The sequence below is a fragment of the Mastacembelus armatus genome, chromosome 7, assembly GCF_900324485.2.
Source record: "Mastacembelus armatus chromosome 7, fMasArm1.2, whole genome shotgun sequence".
Taxonomy (NCBI): Eukaryota; Metazoa; Chordata; class Actinopteri; order Synbranchiformes; family Mastacembelidae; genus Mastacembelus; species Mastacembelus armatus.
In genome coordinates, this window is record NC_046639.1 from 15,744,192 (window position 1) to 15,768,876 (window position 24,685).

The 24,685-nt window shown below is 39.8% G+C and overlaps 1 protein-coding gene across 4 annotated transcripts in view; it reads right to left on the reverse strand.

Annotated features, from left to right (window-relative positions):
• clstn1 (calsyntenin 1) overlaps positions 1–12,537 on the reverse strand; it is a 33,713-nt gene extending 21,176 nt beyond the window's left edge. For 3 of the 4 annotated variants that reach the window (XM_026331616.1, XM_026331617.1, XM_026331615.1), the window contains exon 1: positions 12,266–12,537. In XM_026331616.1, coding sequence (XP_026187401.1) covers positions 12,266–12,347 — 82 coding nt within the window. In that variant the 5' untranslated portion in view covers positions 12,348–12,537. The remainder of the gene's footprint in view (positions 1–12,265) is intronic. The other variant, XM_026331618.1, reaches the window with a different exon arrangement.
• Between the last annotated feature and the right edge of the window lie 12,148 nt (positions 12,538–24,685).

Sequence of the window (24,685 nt, forward strand, 5' to 3'; positions counted from 1 at the left end):
ATGTGTGAGCAAATCAAATTGCATTAAGGATGGGCCTCTGCCTTGGACTGCCTTTGACTTTCGTGTTCTGATGTGAGTTTGAAATCAAGACCTGTCTACTCATTTTTTATCATTTAATCATTTAGGACTGATGGGGTCTCAAACATTTCCACAAAGAAATGTGCGACCATTTTACTTTCTCAAGCAATTTACATATTGAATAAGTATTTTCAATTTTAGGTTTATGCTGTACTCATGTTTAGAAAAGATGTATGGGGTGGGGGTGGGAAATTACAAAAAAGTAAGCCATTAAATTACTTTTAAAATTTGGGTGCTCCTAAATTTTGTGCTGGTGCATCTAAATACAAATGATAGGTGCACCAGTGTAACCAATGCAAACATTTATTCTGGAGCCCTGTCTTGTTAAATAGATAGACAGATAGATAGATAGATAGATAGATAGATACTTTATTCATTCCCCCATGGAGGAAATTCAGATTGTCCTGCAGCTCTTATATTAACTTTAACGTGGAAAAAAAATTATATGAAATATGAAATATAATTAACAGATAAACACTCAATAACATATAACATAAATAACATAACAATTACTATTAAAAAGTCTAATGGCTGTGGGGACAGAGGATCTCCTCAACCTCTCAGTTCTGCAGCTGCTACTCTGTTTAATCAGTATATTGTAGAACAGGTGTTTATTATTGTTCATTATAGAAAGCATCTTCCTCCACATCTGCTGCTCCACCACAGTTCTGAGAGGGTCCAGACCCCTACCTAGCACAGTACTGGCCTTTTTTGCCAGTTTGTCCAGGCACCTACAGTTTCTGTCCGTAATGCCAATCCCCCAACAGACAGCAGCATAGAACAGTGTACTTGCCATGACAGTGTGGTAGAACATGCATAGCATGTCACTGCAGACACTGTACGAACCGAGCCATCTCAATAAAAAGAGGCTCTGCCCTTTTCTGTACACTGCATCCACATTGGCAGACCACTCCAGTTTTTTTGTCCAGTATTACCCGCAGGTACTTGAAGGTCTGTACAGTCCATCTCCTGTCCATCAATGCAGACTGACTGGCATGGTGCTTTTGACCTCCTAAAATCCACCACCAGCTCCTTAGTCTTGATGGTGTTCAGGACTTTTGCTCCAGTCAGTGAAGGCCTCCACTAGGTCCGTGTACTCCCCCTCCCATCCACCGCGCACACATGCCACAACAGCCGTATCATCAGAATACTTCTGAATGTGGCAAGACTCTGAGTTAAACCTAAAGTCCGATGTGTAGACCGTGAACAGAAAAGGAGCAACAACAGTCCCCTGTGGAGCCCCAGTGCTGCATTCCAGTGTCCCAGAAACACATCTCCCCAGCACTGCAGTCTGGATGTCAAATAGTCCATAATCCGTGATGTCAGGTAGGGGGCCACACCCATACATAGAAGCTTGTTTCTCAGTATAGGAGGCCGTATAGTATTGAAAGCACTGGAGAAGTCAATGAACATAATCCTCACATATGAACCAGGCACATCCAGATAGGCATATGCCCAGTGCAGCATGTAAAGCAACACATCTTCCACTCTCATGTGTTTCTGATAGGCAAACTGAAGGGGATCAAGATCCTCCTCAACCTGCAGCCTCATGCGACGGACAAGGAGCCACTCAAAGGTCTTCATGATATGGGATGTCAAAGCCACCAGTCTATAGTCATTTAGCTCCACCGTTAAATGTTTAATATATAGAAAAATCTCCACCGTGAACAAAAGAACATGCATGTCATGCACACTAACCTAGTACACCAATTAACTAACAAAATGTGGTATTTTGGAAGACAGACAACTGCATCACTGCCAGCTTTGTGTTTACTTGTCAACTAACATGACAGAAGAGAACAATTCCCAAAAACGGTCTGAAATGGGAAACAGAGATGATGATTGAGACTAAGGCAGATTTGCTCACAGATGGCAAACTACGAGGCAGAAATACATGACACAGCTTAAGTGTAGCCATGAAGACAAAAGACACAGACCTGGGGGACCTTTGACAAACTCAAAAGCAGGCTGCACCACCGCTGTGCAACCCTTTTCACTCACACACCTCCAAAGAAATCAAACCTAAGGGACGGTTTTATTTAAAGCGTGAAATTCTCACATACATCGTGTGAAATTGCCAGCAAGGCTCTTGTGACAAGATAGCTTCATCATCCTCCTGCCAGCCTGTAGTGAATGAGAAGAACATTTGTTGCACTGTGACAAGCTTGGCAAAGAGCATTTTACAAAGAACAACAAAGATGAAATGATCCAGTCTGTGAGGGGCTTGCTGCTGCATCACTGATGGTGGTTTTCTTAATATAACTAAATTAGGAACCCGATTCATCTAATGCAGTGCATACTCACTACTGGCCCAAGTAAGGGCTGCAGAACCAGTCCTTCACTAGCATCAAAGTAGATAATTCAAGAGGAAGCTGTGACTCCTTACAATGAATAATCAAGATTAAACTGATCAAGATGTGTCTGACATTCTGCAGACGACGTGTTTGTGTTTTGTACCCACTGTAAATGCAGTGACATTATGTTTTAATGATAATCTAGTAAAATAACAGGCCAGATACATGTGATGTCTTACTTAATCCGATGTAGATAAAATAATAGATAAAAATAGATAAAATAAGGCGCAATCCTGAATCTGCACATATTAAACCTGAGGATGTCACAACATATTATACAAAGTAAAATGCAAGTTCAACTCTGAGTGGAAAACAATACTGTTTTGTATTAATATTAATGTTTACTCTAAAGTAAATGGTAAGGAGACAATAATCATTTTTATATCTCTAGGGAAAAATGAAAAAGCTGAGATATGGCCAGTGCAACATGTCTTTGAGTCCAATTAAAATAGTCACTCAATATTAGTTTAACATATCTTCCTGTTACAGTGTCTGCTGACCAGAGAAAGTTAGCAGAGAAAAAAAAAAAAAAATACAGAAACTGGCCTACCTGCATATATTTTTCATCAGTGTGTATATTACTGGGGGTTTAGAGAGAAAATTGAACTACAGTGGCCCATCATCATATTTCTAGCACAGAAATCACTGACCTCAACATAAATATTAGATGGGGAGTTTGGCTATAAATACACAGATATAATGGGCCAATATTGGCCTCCTGCTAAATAATAGATATTAACCCAGCAGTGTCATCCTGTGTCAACACAGAAGAGTCTAGTCTCACTGCATCTAACAAAAGATAGGAGTTTATAACATATACCGTGAAGTTTCTGACAGCAGTAAGACTCTATGATATACTGTGTTCAGTACCAAACAAATCCTTCAAGACATAGGCAAAACAAAATCCTTTAAGAAGAATTTGAGTAATGAAAAATGAAAGGATGAAAGATGTGAGGACAATCGCATGTATTGTGACATTACTATACATGCACAGATAGTGGGCTGCTGTACCCACTTTCAGCCAGGCACCAGAGTATGTTGTATGCTATCCTGTTAAGCAGCAAATAAAGCCAATGACATTTAATCCTGTAATAGGATGTGTCTTTCATTCACCAACAAGGTCAAGCAACGAGCAGGACATCTAACTAAGCAGCAAATGCCGCCAAAAACAAAGTGGTGTCTTTATTGTGTATATGTCAGCATGATATCACAATGATACCGCAACATGTGGAATCCATTTTTAAGATGTCCAAAGAGATAACCAAGGAAGAACTCATGAGAACAAGAACATTTTGGAGAGGGAGCAGACCTGAAACAAGGCACACGTCTGACAGGTGGACAAGATAAAGGACTTGGTGGGACTATGGTGCCAAGCTCTGGTCTGCCACCTGCCCTGTGCATTCTTTTGAATAAGATCATTAATACTGTAAAAATTAATATGCTTGTAAAACGATGCACATTTTGTCATTTGTAGAAATATGTACAGGCAGGTTTCTTCCCTCTTCTTGTGTTCACATGCTGTATTTTTCTATTTTTTTGTATTGGCACTTTGCTTTGCATGTATAGAGGAAAATATATTGTATGTATATTGCTATTCAGCTGTTTGTGCTCAAACTTAGTGCTGCAGATAGGGAGGGAAGAGTTTGGGTTTCTGTATGTTGGGATGGGAACATTGCCTTTTTAAAGAAGTAAAGAAGCGCTGTTGAGTGTAAGTATACTTATTTTTGGTCTCTGTATATTGATGCATTAGGAAAAAAAATTAAGTCCAGCCCAATATTCAAGATAATAATTACAGCAGTCACACTGCAACACTTGCCTGATTTATGAGCTGTGGGCTCTCCTCTGATTAATAAGATTAGCCCTGTTTGCTATATAACTATTTATTATCCAGTGTGATTACTACTGCAACTTTTATGCTTACCTTACAACTGATTTACCCACAGCACAATAAATGCTCTTCATTAGTGAAGGTTAAATAAGCCTCACTTCTTTATGCATAGACTCACTGTGGTTTTTCTGTGAACTTACTCTCAGACAGGAACAACAACCAATCGACAAAAAAAACAATAACAAAGAAAAAAAAACTCCATTATTAACCCTCTGGGGTCTGAGGGGGTTTTTGGGGCCTGGACAAATTTTGACATGTCCTGACATTTGTGCTTTTTAAACATATTAATGTCTAAAGTCTAATAACACTGTAATCAGCACAAAATTGGCTACAATAATATGTGAGCAGCAAGTTTATACATTATTGTGTTTTTGAGAAAAAAGTGTTTATGCATGGTTAGTGAAAAACCAAAATTTTTTACTGAAATAAGACCATAAAACACAAACAGAACATTGGTTCACAAGACTTTGGAGACCTTGTTCACACATTCACAGTAAACAATACACTGATTTAAATTTTCTAAGACACTTTTTGTCCAGAAAGGCCATATGCAAGAGGGTGTGACTTAGGATGAATAGTCATGTGATTTACCTGAGAACACAAAAGACGCACTGAACGACCAGAGAAAGGCGTGCATAATGAGCCTTTCAGTCAATGTAGATGGGACGGATTAGTGCAGCACAATACAACACAATGAGGAGCCAAACGATCCTCATTTGAGTTAAAATCAGTGTTTTTACTCTGAGGACAAGCTAAACTGTTTGTCTCTGTGTGGAATGTAAGGAGCGCCGCTTCACGTGCGTAACGCGCCATCATCCAAACGCGCAGAAAAAGTGAGTAAATTCTATGATGAAGTTTGATATTTTGTGTCATTTCTCGGGGGCATGCACATATTTACATGGTTCACCTGAGATTATTTACATGTGAACAGTGGACAGTGTACAAGGCGGGGTCGCATTACCTGTAATGAGGTGAGACAGGAAAAAACGGACTTCTCCTTACGTTCATACGGATTAGATAAAAAGTGATGATTTGTTTTCGACTTGAATTGTTTCACTCAAAAGAAAACATTTCAAGCTTTCTAACCATATAATTCTTATTTTTATGAGCCAAGTATTCGCTGAGATTCTGGTTGTTTTATTTACGCGTCTGTGAAGAGAAATGGCAGAGACAGAAAAGTCCGAGAGCACACCCTGTCAGCTTTCTTTATTTAAAAAAAGCACAACGTTTTGTGGTTATTATGATGGTATACCACTAAAAGTAGACCCTTTACAGATTTGAATGATATACTTCTTTTATCTGTACGATCAGAATTGACGGAGTAATTTAAGTTTGTTTCGGCCTTATCAGAAAAAGATGCGTCAAAACGCGCCGGCGCGTGCGTTGACCCCAGAGGGTTAAACAGTGGGATGCCATCACTGACTTCCTTCAAAGGACAGGGTAACGCACTGCCCATTCACACAGACACAAAGATAAAGTCCCTTTATGGTTGCCTAGCTCTTTTACTTAAGCCTAACCTATACAGTTTGACCTATTAACCGTGATGAAAAACTTCCTGGCAGATCGTTTGGGCCACAAAAGGTGGGGATAATCCTGAGGTTCAACACACTGCCTGTATACACTCACTCTACCTCCAGTATCACTGCTGTGCGTCTTTGTGGAGGGGACATATAATCATTCTGCGCCCATGGAAAGCTTGCCAGAAGCTTTGTACGTGTCCAGCAAAACAATGAATTCTCCTTAAAACAAATAATATAAAGTATATTCAAATGTATAAATAGCGGTCCCGACACCACCACGTAGCAAATCTTGCACATAATATGTTTTTGATCCACGTCTGCTTCTTCAAATCCAAACTGTTCCCAAACAACGGAATTGCTTCTACTCTTTTGTTGACCAAAGACTTCTGTGGCTGCTTTCTTTCCGCCATCTTCACTAACACTGATTTTTAAATGCCACCAGATACCACATACGCAACTTGTTTCCCCGACAGTATATGCTGAGAGAGTTCGGGCTTCTGGAAGGGCAAAAGTGCACATGACACAGGCCAAAATATAATCGTTTTTTCTCGATTACATAGATTTTGTGATCGTTGAGACCCAAAATCAAAATCAAAATCAAAATTCCATTAATTGCACAGCCCTAAGCTACTGTATAACCCTCACTAACGTTATGGACCAAACCAAATATGATAATACTACACTGCACACCCAGTCAAATACACCACAACTGTTCAGAGTGTAGCAGATTCTCTGCAGCAGATGATCAGTCTGCAATTACCATATGAAGCTTGACAATGCCTGGGAACATCTGAGGGCTTGTTGCGTAACGGCAATGTTGCAGCCAAGTGTCAGGCCTGTAGTGTTCTATATTCACCTCATATTTTACATTTGATTGCTGACAGCCTGCAAGCCTTATCTTAGTATGATAATAATTTGTACCCATTACCTATTGACTAAAATACTACTTATTTCCCTGAAGATTTTAGATTATATTACAGTACATAGTACAAAAAAAAAAAACCCTAACTACTACTAAACTATGATAGCGATGGCATACAGAGAAAAACAATATGTTGACAAAAGCTAAATGTTTACATTTTGAAATACATACCAAGCAGCTGGTATACATAGTTTAGCTTTGATTAAAATTAAAGAATAACCAAGCTTAGGTCCGCTGCAAATGTCTCATTGCGCAGAATTATGAATAGAATTGAAAATTTACTCGAAAAACCTGTCAATCACAGGCAGGATGGTCTACAAGTGGAGTGTGCATGCTTATTATTGTTTGAGACTAAATAAAGCCTTTCTGTTGCCAGGCTGTTATTCATACTTATCCCATTAGCTGCATCAGTACACTGAAGAAAAGAGGGAGTGTTTGTGCTCAGATAGTCAGACCTTGAAGTGTTTCCAGGGAGACAGCAAAAAAAGTTAGGAAAATTTGAACAGCGCTAACAGTGAAAACAATAATACACATACAAAATGCACCACTCGTACCAACTGCAACATGGTATATAAGTAATGGGCTGATTTTTAATTATTCAAAGATTCTGTACTTGCAAGAAGCAGGTTTTTTGTGGCAGGCAGGTGTGTTTTAAATAACAAGGCACCTTCATGGTGTTTTAGAAGGTGGTTTTTACTGCAGCCTGACAAAAATATCTAGAGACAAACAAACGCTGCTCCCAAATACATGAAGGTATGTGCTGCATGCAAATTTAAGACATGCAGTGACTTCAATTATGCCGTTGAGCATCTCTTGTAATTCTAGGAACTAGGAATAATCAATGGGCAAGCTTCTTATGATCTGAAACAGTGGGCACACTTCTCTGTTTGTCTTGCCTTACAAGCTCCTGAGCTTGTTGATGCAAGCCACCTCCACCACAGACAGGGGACTGTTCTGGGAAGTTCTTTAGATGCTTAAAGGTAGCGAGATCTCATGAGCCTTCACTCCCAAAACACCCCACTTGCACAGGAGAGCCTCTCAGTTTCCCTGCCAGGCAACAACATTTGTTTGTCCTCTGCGCAATCATAACCGCCCAACATAGCAAACACACCACGGAGGACCAAAGTGCTGCTCTTAGAGGGGGTTGGGAACGGCGGTGCCTTGTATGCGACTCAATCACCTCTCTGTGTGAGCTGCACAAAAGGCCCAATGAGAGCAAAGAAGTGAGAGTGAGAAACCCAGAGACCTGCACAGGCGCGCGGGTGAAGCTGACCTGCAGCAGGTAACATACTCTCTGGTTACCCGTTTCCTGTGGAGCCTAAATCTTAATGTGAACACACCCAAATGCGAATAGTTGCTCTGCAGTGCCACTCTTTCAGCCGGAAGCAATGAGACTCAAGGGAGGAGGTAACACAGCCAGAAAAGCTGCACACTGCACGGTTTTATTGAAACCCGTACGCTTCGGTTTTTATTACAATAACACAATGAGTAACGCACCATTGGTTATTACATTTAGAATTAAAGCATTCAATTTCGATACTGACATTTTGCTGAGAAAAGAGGATTTGTTTTTCTATTCCATTTCTGCTGGTTTATCACAAGATGCCACTTCATCATGTAAATGGCAGAACTTATTTTACCAGATCCATAATGAATTCATTACACTCTACAATAAAGAGATACATTCATTATGAACATGGACACTTTCACATAATAGTGTTTTCTGAATATTTCTTTGTTCTGCACGTTGTTCCACTAAAACCTTTGCACCAAGGGCTCATGTGAATGTAAACTCCTTTCTTCGTGGTCTCCACAACTTCCCAGTCATCTGGCTCAACTAAATATTCACAACTGAATGACCCATTATTGACAGTTCACTGACTCTATTCAGCCTATGAAGCTACCAATGACAGGAAAGTCAGCACCAACCCAAATTAACTCCAGTATTCTCATGGTCTAGCCTTACAGCACTAAGTGGCAAATTACCAAATCGAAATGCTTCAACAACTTAGCACTTTTGAAGGATTATCTCATACACAGATTCTTGAAGGACTTGAGTCTCGATCCTTCGAACAGTGACAGCATTGTGATGTGCTTAGTCAAGATCCCCGACCTTGGAGTCTGGGGCTAAAAGGCCCTTGTTTCTGTGAGAAATGTCTGAGTAAATTGTGAAAAAAAACCTAAGAGTTAACACAATGTCTGTGTAAGGTCAGTAAATGAATATTTATGGCAATACAGGTTAAAAATTCTTGATAATGGTTCTTTTACAGTACTCCGCTACACAAGTAGTATTCAGTTTAAATACCATGTTAATAGCAATGCATAATTCATTTTTATCTCAGTTCTAACTGTGCCCAGAATATCTCAACAGATACATAACAGATTCTAGTGAAATTTGGTGTAAAGTTAGGCCATGGCCCAAACAACAAGTAATTAGGCTGGATAGCGCCACCAAGCCAAGTGGGCAAAGAATATTAATCATTCCTAAACATTCCTAAAAATGTTAATTAAAACAGCAAAATCTTAAGCCAGTTTAGTAAAGGCATGTGCTCTCTGAGTTCCTCTTATTGTGTCAGCATTCAGTGACTGATGATGTCAAAGCCATGAATCTTGCAATGACAAGCCAGCGTAGATCAAATAAAATGTGTTCTATCAATCAAAACCACCTAGAAAGATGCACTGATGTAGCTGATGTTTTCTTTTTGTTTTACCAGCTGATACACTCCTGACATGCCCAAAACTGAATTGATTCACTTCTTTCCCAATGTCATCACATTTGCGGTCATTAGTCATCGCCCTGTTGGTATTCAATGATCTGATTTTGGAGGAAAATGGAGTCTGTGAAGCGACGCTGAACAATGGCATTCAGTAGTGTTACTAGAGCTGCACTGAAAAAACAAAACAATGCTGTCATTGTCTCTGTAGGCATCCACACAGTTTGCCATAACATAGCAAAATGGTATGTGTCATGCAGACTGTTGGTAGCTTAAGACTTAAAGTACACTACCTACAGCAAATAGAAATTATCAGCACATTCATTTCCCCAGGGTCAACCAGGTTGCTGCTGGGGGTCATTCTACATTCTGGTTTCTGGGATCCTTTAATCATTAGGCTTATATGAGAGAAGAAGTTTCATAAGCCAGGCAATAGTTTTTAGCCAGTTTTGTTTTTTAAATATTGTTAGGATCAGAGGAATATAAGAACAATAGGTTAGGCAAATAATGTTTCGAAGAGAAACATGACCTGATACACTACTCTAACCTTAACAGACATACATTTTCAGTGACTCAATGAAAGGCTTCTCCAACGAATGCGTATCAATGAGGCCTGGGGGAAGGCAATATGTACTTTATCCCAGACGTGTGAGGAGAGCACATGTTAACTGAGCACCACACAAAGCAGGCATCCAATTTGTTCAACTTAAATTACTTAATTCAATGATGAATGAGCCAAGAAACTCCCCAGCAGCCAGCTTTTTCTTTGTCTGACTGTGTGTGCAGAGACAAAACTCATGGATCTCAGCAGACCTCGTGTTTGACTCGAGAACATGAGGGCCCCCTGAAGCTGCTTGTGGTAACAGAAAGAGAAATAGATTTCATGAGTGAAATTTTTAAAAAACAAGCGAATGAGCAAAACAAGAAACTCCATAACTGTCTGTTATAATAAAATTTATAGCAAGACACCAAAGAAATGTGTTGATGCCTAGCACAGATGATCTGTGTTTGTCCAGGTTTCACTAACATGTCCTTTTTGCAGTGTAATTAGTCATGTAAGTGCAGATAACAATTTTGACCTGTATCAAAAAAATGCAGGTCCTTGTTGGAGACATCAGTGATGAAGGTATGTGTAGGCGAAGACCTGAGGACCACAACATGTCTTGTCCATGCTTGTAAAGCACAGAAGCTCTCTCTCAGTCTGTGTCTGTAGCAATAACATTAAATCATTTGCAAACATCTAAACTAAAGGCTTTCCACATAAGAGCGACTGCTTCCTCATCTGCTGCACGGTGGTAGGTAATAAAAACAATCAACAAGCCAGTAAGCTCAAACTGGGCTGCAGGTGACAAGAGGTGGCTCACAAAATAAGCCAGTGACCTTTGGCTAACACCAGATAAGCCATGACCAAGTGATTTCACAGGTTTCCTTTTTTGATAAGAGCAGGGAAGCCAGCAGGTGCACATTACAAACATACACTTGACTAAATATAATATCACATTTGCACACTACACGGGGTGCTGATGAAAAATTAAATTAAGTTACAGTTTTACAAAAGACAGCCTCTTCGTGCTGTGCATTCTCAGCTGCTTCACATGGTAACAGGAAATAAATGGCCCCTGAGAATTGTTTTATGTCCACCTCTATCTTCCCATTCTCTTCTCTTTTTTTTTTTTCTCCATAGAGTACACACAAAACAAAACAACACACACACACACACACACACAGGCCTCCAGCACTGGTGACTGCCCAGGCATGCTGATATAACCACTGACTAATATGCACCTGCCTGTACACACCCTGAAACTGGAAGCTCACACTGGGGAGCCAGTGTGTTGCATTTAACGTGAAAACACAGTCTATAAATTCATGCAATGAGGTGTGTTCATGTCTGGGCAGGGATCTGCTGTAAGGAGGGAGGTGGACCGCCCTGCAGCAAATAAAAGCATGTTTTTCTGTGATGTCCATCAGTGACATTGCAAGTGCAGTTGCAATTTCAGTTACTATATATATATATATATATATATATATATATATATATACACATATACATATATGGACGTACTAAGGGCTTTTTATTAAAGCCTGTGATCACAGCACATTCATTTTTAAACCCACTGACAAAACATGGGCATGAGAAGAGGATCTGCAATGCGTAGCCGACCAAGCTCCATACCGGTGTGAGCACAAGGTTGCCAACCCAAGCATTAGGCCTGCTGATGGAAACATAAACCTGCAAGCTTTAATAACACGGATTTCTTTTAAAGAGGGTGACCTGGACATGTAATGACTTGCCTTTAATTTAAAAAAAAAACACTATTATCTTTGAAGTCATAATGAGAACATGGAGTACCAGACGCTGGTGAGTTAAAACAACAAAACTGTGCAGAGAGGGAGAAATAATTTCAATCGTTAAAAAGGACGTGAAGACCCCAAAAATAGACTGAATGCAAGGGGTGGGGGTGGGGGGAAGCTTTTCCTGGCCTTGATAGTATCTTTAAAGTACTCTTAGAATAGAAATACATAATTAATGTTGTCAGATTATGGTGTGTAGTGCGTGGTTGTTTGCGGTTAAAATGCACAACGCTATTGCGGGATGCACTTGCTGCGGCTCCGGAGCTGACCATCCCTAAGCAGGTTACTGAATACGCATCCCTGTGGACCGCACAGCCTGATAACCTTCCCCGCATGGAAACAACCAGAAAGCTCCGGAAACCCGTCTAATGTTTAGCCCCACAAACAAAGCTGTCTGACAGAACACAACGGGACATAAATCCCAGCTTAGTTACCTTTAGCTGCCTCCACCGCACATAATAGTCCGAGGACCAGTCCGACAACGGATGCAATTTGTTTATTCCCTCGGAACCGCATCCCGTCTTCGAGTTCAACCGCGGAGAAGTGAAAGACAACCTTCTTCTTCCCTCGTCAGTCGGGCGGGTTGTTTCTCTAACAAGAAAAATAAAATCCAGAAGATGAGTATCGGTTACCACGGTAGCTCTAAGATGGCCGTCGTCGCCGCCGCCGCTCCGCTCTCCCCTCCGATCCCCGCGTCCCTCGCAGTTTTGCAGCTTGCTGCGTTCAGGGGCTGTCGGAAAGAGCGTCCCGAGTGTGCACACACAATCATGTAACTTGTTGTACACAACGAGGACGGCTTTTATAGAGCACAAAACCATTAAAGCTCAATATACACACATATTGAGGTTTACTTATTCTAGTAACTAGAATGTATCAAGCAGGGATTTGGTGTGTAAAGGTAAAATAGAAGAGTCAGATGTCGATATTGTCTATTTTAAACCAGTAAAAATCTAAACAAACCTCTAGGAGCCCATACAGGTCCCTGCTTATTCAGGGCCGACTGGTTTGCAGCTAATTTTACCCAAAGTTCCCGTGCACAATAGTCTGACTGTGCATAGGAGGGGAATTGTTTTCTTTAACGTTAGTTCCAAATATGAAAAAAAGAGCACTATTACATGCTTTTTAAAACACATATAAGTACAATAAATACATATTTCAATGCATATGTTGTGTAATCTGCTGAAATAGGTGGGGAAATTAGTGTTTTATATGCCTACTTAACTTGTGCAGCACACTGTGCTTATACTTACAAGAACAAAAACCTCAGAGGCAACCTGGAAAGAAAAGGTTACATATAAGCTACTCACCTAATTATTCAACTGATATATGCACACACAACATCAGTTGTACTTGACCACAGGGGATATCCCTGACACAGTCTGACAGAATGCTTCTAAATATATGATGGTGTTGTCCAAATGAAACCCAAACTAAAGATAGTGTGTGTTTCTCTTTTCCTTAAACTGTCAACAAAAAATATCTATTTTTGTGAGGCCTGTTTCTTTCCAGTTCCAGGCATTTCAAGTCAGATTTTTAAGACGAGTTTCCAGAAACCGGAGCTAAAGAGGAGAAACTAAACGCAACATCTGTCCAAAGATGGCCAGTGACGTCAATACTGTTATTGTGGGAGCATGCAGCTCCTTTAGCACTGGCTAAACTAGGCTGTGTTGAAAGTAGGCACCTATGACCATCATAATTGGAAGAGCATCAGAAATTCATACACTTATAGACTTATAGATAGGGGTCAGCAAGCACCCTACACACTTTCAGTTTGCCAAAAGATGTGGAAAATTGGAATTTAATTGTAAATTTGTTTAACTAGAGGTCATACAGACTTTAATATATAGTTTTAGTCAATGAATTAAACATTTTGGGATTAAGGCTTAGTTTTCCTAAAGTTGAATTGTGAAGGTGGACATAATGAAGGTATCGCTGGTAGGGAGAAGACCTACAGAGCATCCTGCCTTGGGCTACTGGCTGGATAAAATTTCAACAGCAAGACTCTACCAGGATGTGACAAACTAAAATTTGTGAAAATTCTTATGTGCCTCTGAAGCCAAAAAGATTGTTTGAATCTTTAATTCAGACAGGCGAGATAGGAATTATAAATCTGACATGCATCCATGCATTCATTTAGCATAATATTGTTTATTCAACAGAGCAACTTTTATAAAATTCACTCACAGTCACACAAGAGACTTGTATAACATTCAATAAAAATGAGCATCATATTGAACATTCATGAGTTAACCACTATCCTCACCCTGCAGAACAACCACACAACAACCAGTGCATTGCAACTGAGAATCGCAAATTCTCAAATTGCAAATGTGAGTGAGGGCTGCTATCTAATCAACACCCTCAAATATAGCCTAGATAGCACCGCCTGAGGTGAAGACGATGAGATGCAATCAGAAAATTCCTTACGAGCATCTACATTTACTGCACAACGTTGATATGGAGCCTACTCATGCAAATTCAGACACATGTAACTTTAATTTGTTTTCCGACAAATCAGAGAAGCTCATGTGGAAAGGTCAGCAGTCTATAACAAAATGCCTTACAGTGGTGACAAACAGTAAGCACAAGTTTATTTTGCATGTCATGCTGGTACAGCTGCAATGTTACATACCCTCCAATTTACCGTGTGCAATACCAAAAACAAAATGATGTAAATGACCATAAGGTTTCTTTTTTTTAGACACACACATATTTATAAAAATGCTTCAAGAGTAAAGGCCAAACATTACACCTCAGTCCTTTCTCACCCGTTGCAATTAGCACACACAAACAAAAAAGACTGAGAAGGTTGTGTGAGGCCACAATTAAGCAATGAGTATATAAACAGGGATGGTCTATGGGCATCAGGGCAGCAGCAGAGCTGAAGAACAATGACTATTTGTTTCTAGTTTGGCAACACATGAAGTGGCCTAGAGAAAGTGGAAGCACTCCCACCCCCCCAACCCTTCTGTGTGTCTCTGAGGAAAAGACAGAGTGGTCATTATCATTCCTCCAGGGGACAATGGCAGGCAATAGGAAGGCTTTGGTGCATAGGTGTGAGACATCAACGAGTGATCAGGAAGGCGCTACTTCCTCCGGACTGTCCTGACCACTGCTGTGAGCAACGTTTTACACTTTGAGGATTTCCATGACTAGTGACGATTTGTCGTCTGCTGTGAATGCAGGCTTAAGCCTTCACATTTTACTTTCTAATTTGTAGTAAGGTATTTGACATTTATGCATCTGTAGAAGTTAATGAGGGTTTTATCTGCCTTTCACTTTGTTTCTACATGTTGGCCCATCCCATCTCCAGAGTCACATTCACATCCACACCTATGGGCAATTTAGAGTCACCAGTTAGCCTGACCCTGAACTGCATGTCTTTGGACTGTGGGAAAAAACGAGAGCACTTGGAGAAAATCAACACAGACAATAATTAATCATTTCAGTAATATTTCAAACAAAGAATTTGGTGGTTCCAGCTTCAAAAATGAGAATTTCTAATAAAAATGTACCTATTTAAATGCATGTCATGTGTCAATGAATCCTCTGCAGGGTTCCAGCAAAGAGTTCTATTTATTATCAGGTAATCCATCATTAGATAAGCCGAGAAAAAAAAAAGGTATATACAAGTAATGGGTTATCCATATTAACAAAATTGTTATACAGCGGCGTTTCTCTGCTCTGGGACTGTTCAGTATTTAATAGAAGACAACTTTTGATCAATCTCAGACTGAACTCGTAAACTCAGAGAAAATATGTGGATCAGATACACCACATTTCTAGGTAGTTGAAGGTCAGTAATATCTTATGGCTGCTCACATTATTCAAAATCCTTCCACCTCACTTTCCATCCATCTGCCTCACTATTACACTCTGCCAGGGCAGACAGAGGGTGGATACAATGGGGCTAAACATATTAAGTCACTGACTGCAGGAATCATGTTATCGGAGACATGACCGTGGGCTGCAAACATGGTGGGTGGTTGGCAGCTGACGGAGCATGTAAGACTTTGCTATCATGGGAATCAAAGTGATTGTGACCATTAAATGACACAGCTTCCTAATATTTTCTTTCCTGTCTTGTGTCTAGACTGCAGCTTGCGTCATTAACTACTACACAGGTTTGGTTTTCCTTTTCCTTTTCCCCTCCCAGCTACCACAAAACATCACACTTCTATTATAATAGGCACAGATTGCACTGGAGATAATTGCTCATAGGGTAATTGTTTGGAGAACCTAAAGCTTTTTATAATGAATTCTTTACATGGGATTTTATATTAATAACATGTACAGACCAAATTGTGTTTATCTCTGTCTTTTTCATGAAGAAGCTGAATACTTTTGAGAAAGTGTCCCAACCATTAACTGACCTAAGGGAAAAGCTTGGAAATGTTGTTTCAGAGGATTATAGCTCTGAATGTAAATTTGCCTTCTATTTTTTGTTCACTCTCAGTTTCTTTATCTGATAATCAAAAAATACATCCCTTGAAAACCTAAATCTGTGTGCCACCTCATACATTTATAAGCTTCAATTTTCAATGAACATCTTTTATTGAAAGATTAATTTTATGTGCAGGGAAACTTCAATCTTTTTGCTCTCTCCTTGACTTTGCTCATGAATACATTTTTAAAATCCGTGGCTGGGGGAAATGAAATCTCACTTAGAAGCTGCGGATATTATCAAGTTATTTTACAGAAAAGAGTCTGGCAAACAAATCACACAAGGAACCGAAGCCATGGACCTATAAAAGCTGCCTTTGCTGTCCATTTCAGACATTACCCACAGGGAACACTTAAAACCTATCCTCAGTGATTGATTCCCTTCCACTTACTTAAGTTACTCTCTTACATCTTGGGCTCTCACTCATGGTCATTTATTAACCACTAACTCTTCTCCCATGTGCAAAAACTCTCACTATGGATGTCCTTTATCTTTAGTATGCACATATAAATCACAAACTCCTTATCAAATCTGCTTAAAAAACAAATATACATTCAGCTATACATTCAGCCTTAGCCTAGTTCTGGATATTCAATGGCTCTCTTGATTGTCAGTAGTCAGCAGTTTCATCTGTCTCCCAGGCCCTATTGTTACTGATCTAAAACAAGGACACTAAAAACACAGAGCAGAAGTGAGCGGGAAACTGACAGATGGAAGCTTGACAACCTCACAGAATACTTCTGTCCTCTCATAGGACTCAGTGACCCTGCAGATGAAGCTTGCAGTCAGCACATTCTGCCACATTTACATTTATGACAACTAGATTTTAGTTTAAAGAGTGAAATCAGGTGTCAGACTGTTTGATTTTATTTTAATTCATTATGAACATTTGTTATGAACATCTCTGTCGGTCATGTGTGTGCATGGTGGATTCCTCCAGATAGGCATCAGGTTGCTCGGAAGAGAATGAGTGTCATGATTTTGATGTTGTTTTGAGACGCTGACTCACACCCCCCACAGAAGGTCACCTCTGACATCAGCTTGAACCCTCCCCTGGGCACGTCAAACTCTCAGCTCCTTTGCTTTATTGCTTCAGCGACTTTAAGGAGGGGGCACTGCTATGGCTGTCACAATGTGTCCAATCATTTGTCTGTGATAGGCAGGATCCTTTGACTCCCATTTGAACACTAAAAATTAAGGCTAAGGAAATGGCAGCTGATGAATATAGATGTCCTGGACGTCGTCAATTTGCTGTATTTAAATGTAATTTAATTGTATAATGTGTAATTCAAATGCAGTTATTTGTGCAGTAGCTCAAATCTAAACAGTTTGTTAAAGAGGATAAGTTGAAAACTACTAGTAATAGAAAAACTATTCAAACAGGTAGCTAAACTTAGCTGAAAGTTTAAAGGTAATGTATAACAGGTTGTATTTTTAGCTAAATGTAATGGCAAGGGGGCAAAAGTTTGCTAAGCCTAATGGAGAATAAGTTACACATTGTCTGAAAGTCATGAAAAATGGTTGGAAATTAGCCAAAAGAAATAGATTATATGTATAAAAACCGAACAAACCAACAGTGACAGTTTAACTGTATCAAAAATCTATTTTATATCATTAGTAGCATTAAATCCTATTTAGGCTGAAAAAGGTCAAATGAACACATCAGGAACATGATGCATGGTGTTGATAGAGTGGTACATTGGATGTCTCTGCAAATCTATCACAGATTTTTGTTGAACAATCATTATGTGACAAGCGCAAAAAAAAAACAAAAAAAAAAAACTTATGTGTGTACACCCACACACCGGATAAATGTAATAACACAGGCACGGACCCTAGACACACTGCCCACCCACCGTAAAAACCCCCAAGTTGATATCTGTGATTAAAATTGTGTTTGTGTATGGGAAAACCTGCTGTCGAGACAGCGGAAGCGAGTAGTCTGCTCCCTCATTACCCTTGAAGGAGGCTCATATGGTGTGTGGGTGATATTAAACTGGAGGAGGTTAAAAATGGCTAGGAGCCATTGTGTAGCACGCTCCATTGTCTTTGACCGATTGTGCAGCCATTTGGGAACACGCTCTCTCGCATGCTAAAACTTGCCTGGACATCAAAAATCTGGTAAACTATATGATAACGGACCATATTTAAGCAAACTCAGGTACAGTTCAATCCCATTCACAAAGTGTACATTAAAATCTCATTTCAACTATTGTGTAAAAAAGAAATATTGCCCAAACTTCTTTCTACTCCAAATATAATCAGATTTTAGAAGAAGTATTCCCCTCCGTCCATAAGTTCAGTGACATCAGTTTGGTCTAATGATGGTTATTTGTTCTCTTCCTCCTTGAAATGGCGTCTGCTCTTTTCCTGTGATTTTAAGCTGGATGTTAGTGCAAGCTGACCTCTAGCCTGTGGGAGAGCTTGCACTCCTCAACACACTTAAATCTGGTGTTAAAGTCGGAAACCACACAGACATATCTATAGTCAACTTGGCTATATTGTGACTCAGGTCCCATTATAGTACTTCTGTCCTCCCTAGCTGCTCATAATTACGTTGTTAGCCTGCTATTAACTGGGATCAGTGATTATTAACTGGGCAGGTCAGCACTGCAGAAGGGGAGCAATTGAAATAGCTCCGGTCACGCTCAGTGTCAGTTAATGATCCTCCACCAACAAAAAGCTAGAGCAACTGCTAATGACTTTGAGCTTCGATAAAACATGACACAGGATCCTTTAGGCTTGTCATCTGGGATTATTTTTAGAGGTCATTCAGCCCCTTTAAAAAAAAAACAAAGTCTCTTGTAAGCTTATCAGAATCAACACATCAGTGCAGTGTGTGATACCCAGGAAGGAACGCTGCTCCAAAAAAACCCCATTTGGTTAATTATGTTCATTCATTATGGATTTTGTTGAGCTTGGGCTTTTCCTTTTAAAAGTCTGATGTTAGACAGTTATTGATGAACTTACTGATTACACTGGGTGGTTCAGTGCACTATGGGATATATAAATGACTGATGGAATTTATTTGATTTATTTATTTAAAAAAAAAGGTATAAAAATAAAACAGTGCAAATAGTAACACCAAAAAAAGTACAGAAACATTCAAAAGCAGAGTTTCAACATGTTGCATGTTCTAATCTTTCTTCATAATATAAATCAGGCATGTGTGGCTTAAAAGACAGAGGAACCATGGACACATGTGTAAAAGGTCCCCCTCCTGTACTACATGATCAGTTTGTGCTGTTTTGCATCTGGTTTTAACCATTTTGGGACCATTTCTTGTTTTTCTTTTTTTAATATAATTGTTTTGTATGTCTTTTTGTGGTTTTCCAGCTTTTTGTTGTTGGTTTATAGTCATCTGATTGATTTTCAAACAGAAATTTTAACAGTCCCATAATGATCCTCTGGTCTGGTGGCCCTCCAAATCCTGTACCCGGGCCTAATAGACCTGTTCAGTGATCCACTGATGAAATCAGGCTAAATGTTACTGTTAAATCGTCTTTTCAATAATGCCAATGTAAAGTTAAAATCATATGTGATCAATTAGAAATGATTTTAGTATCTTAAAACAGGCTCTTAAAAACCAATCCAAGCTCAGTTTCTACTTACTGGCTTTTCTAGAGTCTTAGACTATATCATAATGTGTTTTTTGCTACCTTAGAGACCTTTCCAAATTCATCAATGTCACTTAACAATTCTTGGTTTGTGCTGGTTAAAACCTAAGCATGAAAATCCTTGGCTGTGCCATGCTACTGTTTTCAAGGTAAAAAAAAAAAGATCATTATAGAATTGCTGTGTCTTAAATAACTGATGTTAACAACATCAAATTTTTTTATTTAAAAAAAAAACAACCCAAATCCAACAATTAATCATATTTGGAAGTATCCTTTAAATACAAATTCTGTTTATCAATAATCACAATGCCATAGACAGATTGACAAGTTAATAGTTTTGTGTGTGTGTGTGTTTAGTGGTATTTAACATTTACAAAAACATACAATATCCCATTCCTATACCTCTAAAGAAGGTGTTCACTAGTTAATACTCGCTGACTACCACTGTGTATGTTTAATTCAATGCATATGTCCACTATTATTCAGCAATTACATCACTGGAGCACACAGTTCAGAACTTATTTAGAATGTGTGTATTTTTATACTGTAAGAAGTGAAGTTTTGCATGAATAACTCCCATGCTTCATTAGTGAAAAAGGAGGATTCATGGCTGCTGAAAGTCAATGGCAGATTAAGGTATAATTTAGACACAGGACCTCTCATGCTTTCTATCTCGTCCTCTCTCTTTCCACATGACCTTTTAATTCTTGATTTTCAACTTGCATCTTTTCTCTCACCTCTCTTCTTCTCCTCTCTCACTGAGTTTTTATCTTTCTGGTTTGTTTTCCTCACTCACAACAGTCACACGCCTACACACAGGCACATTTATGAACAAGCGCACACAAAACCGCACACATCATCTTGCCTTTTCTCTTCCACTCCCTTTCTGTCTCATCTGTTTCTCCCTGACTCGTCTCCATATTAAAATGCATAGCTGCTGCCCGCTAGCTGCAGTGTCAGCAGGGGGGAATGAAGAAGGTAATTCATACCCAGCTGTCACCCAGGGTGGAGGTGAGTGAGCACACCTCATCCCTGAGGAGACAGCTAGAAATGAGTCCAGCAGAGGAGCTCTGAGGCATCAATAATCCAGCACCTCTCCCTGCACTAACGACCTCTTCTCACACACTCATTAAACACTGAATTCTCCCTGCGCTGCTGTATTTGTACAGTTGGAGCTCAGATTGAGATGAATGGGATGTCTCTCTAAGGGATGTTCCTCTAAAGGTGTCTTAGAACACACCCCTGCAGTTATATTTGTGACTAAATAATATTTGGGCAAATATTTTATTGTAGAGATAATGCAACAGTCCTCTTGATGAGTTGATGATTTCAACCCAGGAGTGTCAGTTTGTGGAAAGCCCTGGATGTGTTTACCCCCTCAAGAGATTTGGATATATTTTCCATGGCTCACCAGCTCAGACCTGTAGGATGTCACTGTAAATAGGCTGTCACAGCTCTCACTGGGGCTCTGTTAGGTAACATAGACTGGCACACACACACACACACACACACACAGAAGACAGATATATCTATATGTACAAATCCACAGACATGCACATTTCACACATAACAAAATCTCTTCTGGAGGGAAGAAAAACTTTTTGGCTTTTAAATTCTAGAAATTAAAACCTTTCATCTGTAAGTGGTTTTCAAACCTCATGGCAGCTTGTAATTGTGCAACTGTAATTAAAGACAAAAAAACTGGAGTCAAAATGCTTAAACCACACCACTTTTAACGTACACATGTTGACACACCAGATTAGCCATGCACAATTTTAGTGACATCCATTTCCTACCTCTAACCTAAATCTAACCCTACTTCTAACCTTAACCCTAAAAAACATTATACGTCAAGAGGGAGAGGTTGAATACAATGCCCTCAGTGTAACAGATTCACACACAAACTAACAAGTGTTCAGGCCTCCCAGCCCACTGCCAGGATACTGACACTGTTCAAAATAGGCATTTACATAAACCTGTCCCCAAAAATGGCTCCCAGCTCCATTCCTCCTCTCTGTATCACCCTCAGGACAAGTCTGTCCCAGGTATTCTAGGAATGTGTCTCAGGATAAGAAGGACAGCTGCTCTCTAATTTTAAGTAGAGGGCCTGAGGATATGGGTGTCACAGCGAGGCCTGAGAGCCCAAGTCAAGTTAAAAAGCTCTATGGTGCAGGGCAGAATCACTGGCAAAATATATCAAGTGCCCCGAGGAGGTCAGGACCTCAACTGAAGCCAGAGAGTGAGCTGACTGAACCGTATATCGTTGCCATGGCAACAGCACATGCAGCCAGATGAAAGCGCAGACAGTGACTCCTCAGACTGCTGGTTAGAGCTGCTGCCATTCAGTCTCTTATCAGATATAATGTTGCATAAGATCCAGTTGGTTCACTAGTGTGCAGCAGCATCAGCCTATTGATGTACTGAGCTGCTTTGGCAGTGTCAGTTCTCTTCCATTCATGCCAGTGAAGCATTTGGGAGTTAGTATTGACATATGCATTTGCAAATTCTTACGTGGAGGTTATAGAGGGCATTGTAATGAGCACCGTTATGTATATAACCCTGAGCAAGTGGAGCAAATGGAAAGGGGTAATGATACCAGCAAGCTATCAAATGTTATGGTGTACATGTAGAGCAGAGGCAGATGTAACAGTGTGGTTTTTAAAGATTTTCTGAGGGGGGTTTTCTTCTTTTCTTTCTTCTCTTTTTAATCAAGTTTAATGGTGCGAGGAAGGGTACGGTGGTCGTCACCTTCAAAACAAAAAATGATTCCCTGTCTAGAGCTACTGTTTGGTTTGTCTGTTCTGGACTACTGTAGAAACATAACAGCTCAACATGGCTGCCGCCGTGAAGGGAGACCCACTCCCTATGCGGATGTAAAAGTTTCATTCCAAGATTACAGAAATGCAACAGCTGGTATTTTCTGGTGATTACAAACTAATGACAACATATCCATTGTTTTTAATAGATGAACTTGCACTGAATGTTATGCCTTTAAGGATCTGGGGCTAGTGGGTGATGTGCAGATTGTAAGCCGCCTGAGGCAATTTTGTGCTCTTCGGCTATATATCGATTTGTTTGCGGCTCCATGGAAAACATAATGAACCTAGTTCAGAGCTCATTCTTAAGCCAGATGGCCTGTAGCTGGCTCAACTGACTCTGGACACAATGCTGGACTACATCCCACTGTGACATTCAGTGTTGTTCCACACATAAACATGGTTTACATTTTGCCCATTTCCACTGATTATCTCTTCCTCCTCAGATTGTTTTGACCCCTTTGTAAGGTCAGAAATGCTTCCTCAGCAGTCAGCAGTATCTGCCCTGCCAGCACAGAGAGGCCGTAGTTACAATGTCAGAGCAGACGTCAGGTTCCTATAGGCTATTGACACACCGTGGTAGTGACATGATGAATGTCTGCTCTGCAAGCTCCTGCTGAGAAGGCTGAGTCATTCTACGCATTCCCAGCATTCAGCAGGATACTGCACACCGCTCAAATTATTTATCTCTGGTCAAAGTCTGCAAATAGCCCTTCTCCCATGGGGTTCAAAAATGCTTTATTCTGCTTTTTTAACGCTCTGATTTGGTGGTTCATCTGGCATGGCACTTTACTTAACAGTTTATCTTTTATAAATGATACCTATTGTACAAATACACCAAGATTTGTCTGTTTCACTTAAAATATATTGAAGAGTTTATGTTTTCAGTTTACAGCCATCATCTGCTGAAAAGAAAAAAGAGTAATAAATAAAGCTTTGAACTTGAGAGCTCGGCGTCTGTTTCATTAATCAATGTCAGAGCGACTACTGGCTGTGCATCGTTCTTTTCCCTCCCCACCTTCCTCAGGGAGAAATTTTATCACTTTAACATTCAGCTTTCTGATGTCCTCTTGCATTGGGTGAATTAAAATGAGAAAGGAAGTTTGGAAATTTTATCAGGTGGCTCTGTTTTTAAGCTCAACTCCCTTTAGAAGAAGGAAAAAGCTGGACAAATAAGACCTTACTGAAACTTTACTAAGATGTTACGCCAGACAAAGAAACTAAATTTGTATTGTGAATTCCTTTCGTGTTTGTGACTCCACTGCATTTGGCTGCACCACTTGTGTTATTGTTGTAGCTGGATCTTTTCTGAATGCTAAGTATAAGCTGTTCCTGCAGCAACAGCAGTCACTCATGCTTATTTCAGTCAACGTGATGCATGAGGCCTGATGGCACAGCCACAATCTGTTTATTATGACAGCCAACACCAGCCCCGGTTTCATATTTTCAGGCTAGAGTGGAAACTTGCGCGTATGATCCATAAATAGTAATTACATTTAGAACAAGTAGTATTTATATTTGCGCACAGAAAACATGGTTATATCTTTTCAGCACCTGTCAAATCATACCACCAGAATCACATCACAGGAAGGCTTTACTCAGTTTTAGGACAGCAACATCTCAAATATTTTTTTGTATAAGTTCTAAATAAAGATCTATCTGTAGGTTTTAGATGTTCTGCAGTTAAAATAATGAGAGTCACATCCGCTGGTATATATTCTCCATATAGAATACATGTAAAATGTATTAAATTCTTCCCTTCATGTAACACATGTAAAAACCAGAAGTGACAGCGCTTTTGCCTACGCAGTATGTCACTGTAAAATAAATAAATTACTAAACACTGGAGTGGGAATCCTGGAGGTGGACAGGTATGATGATCCTGAGACTATTTTGTGGAAATAAGCTTATGTCAAAACGATATCACAGCTAGAAAAGAGCTCAAGCAGATGGCTGGAGTCAGTACACCTTCGGGGA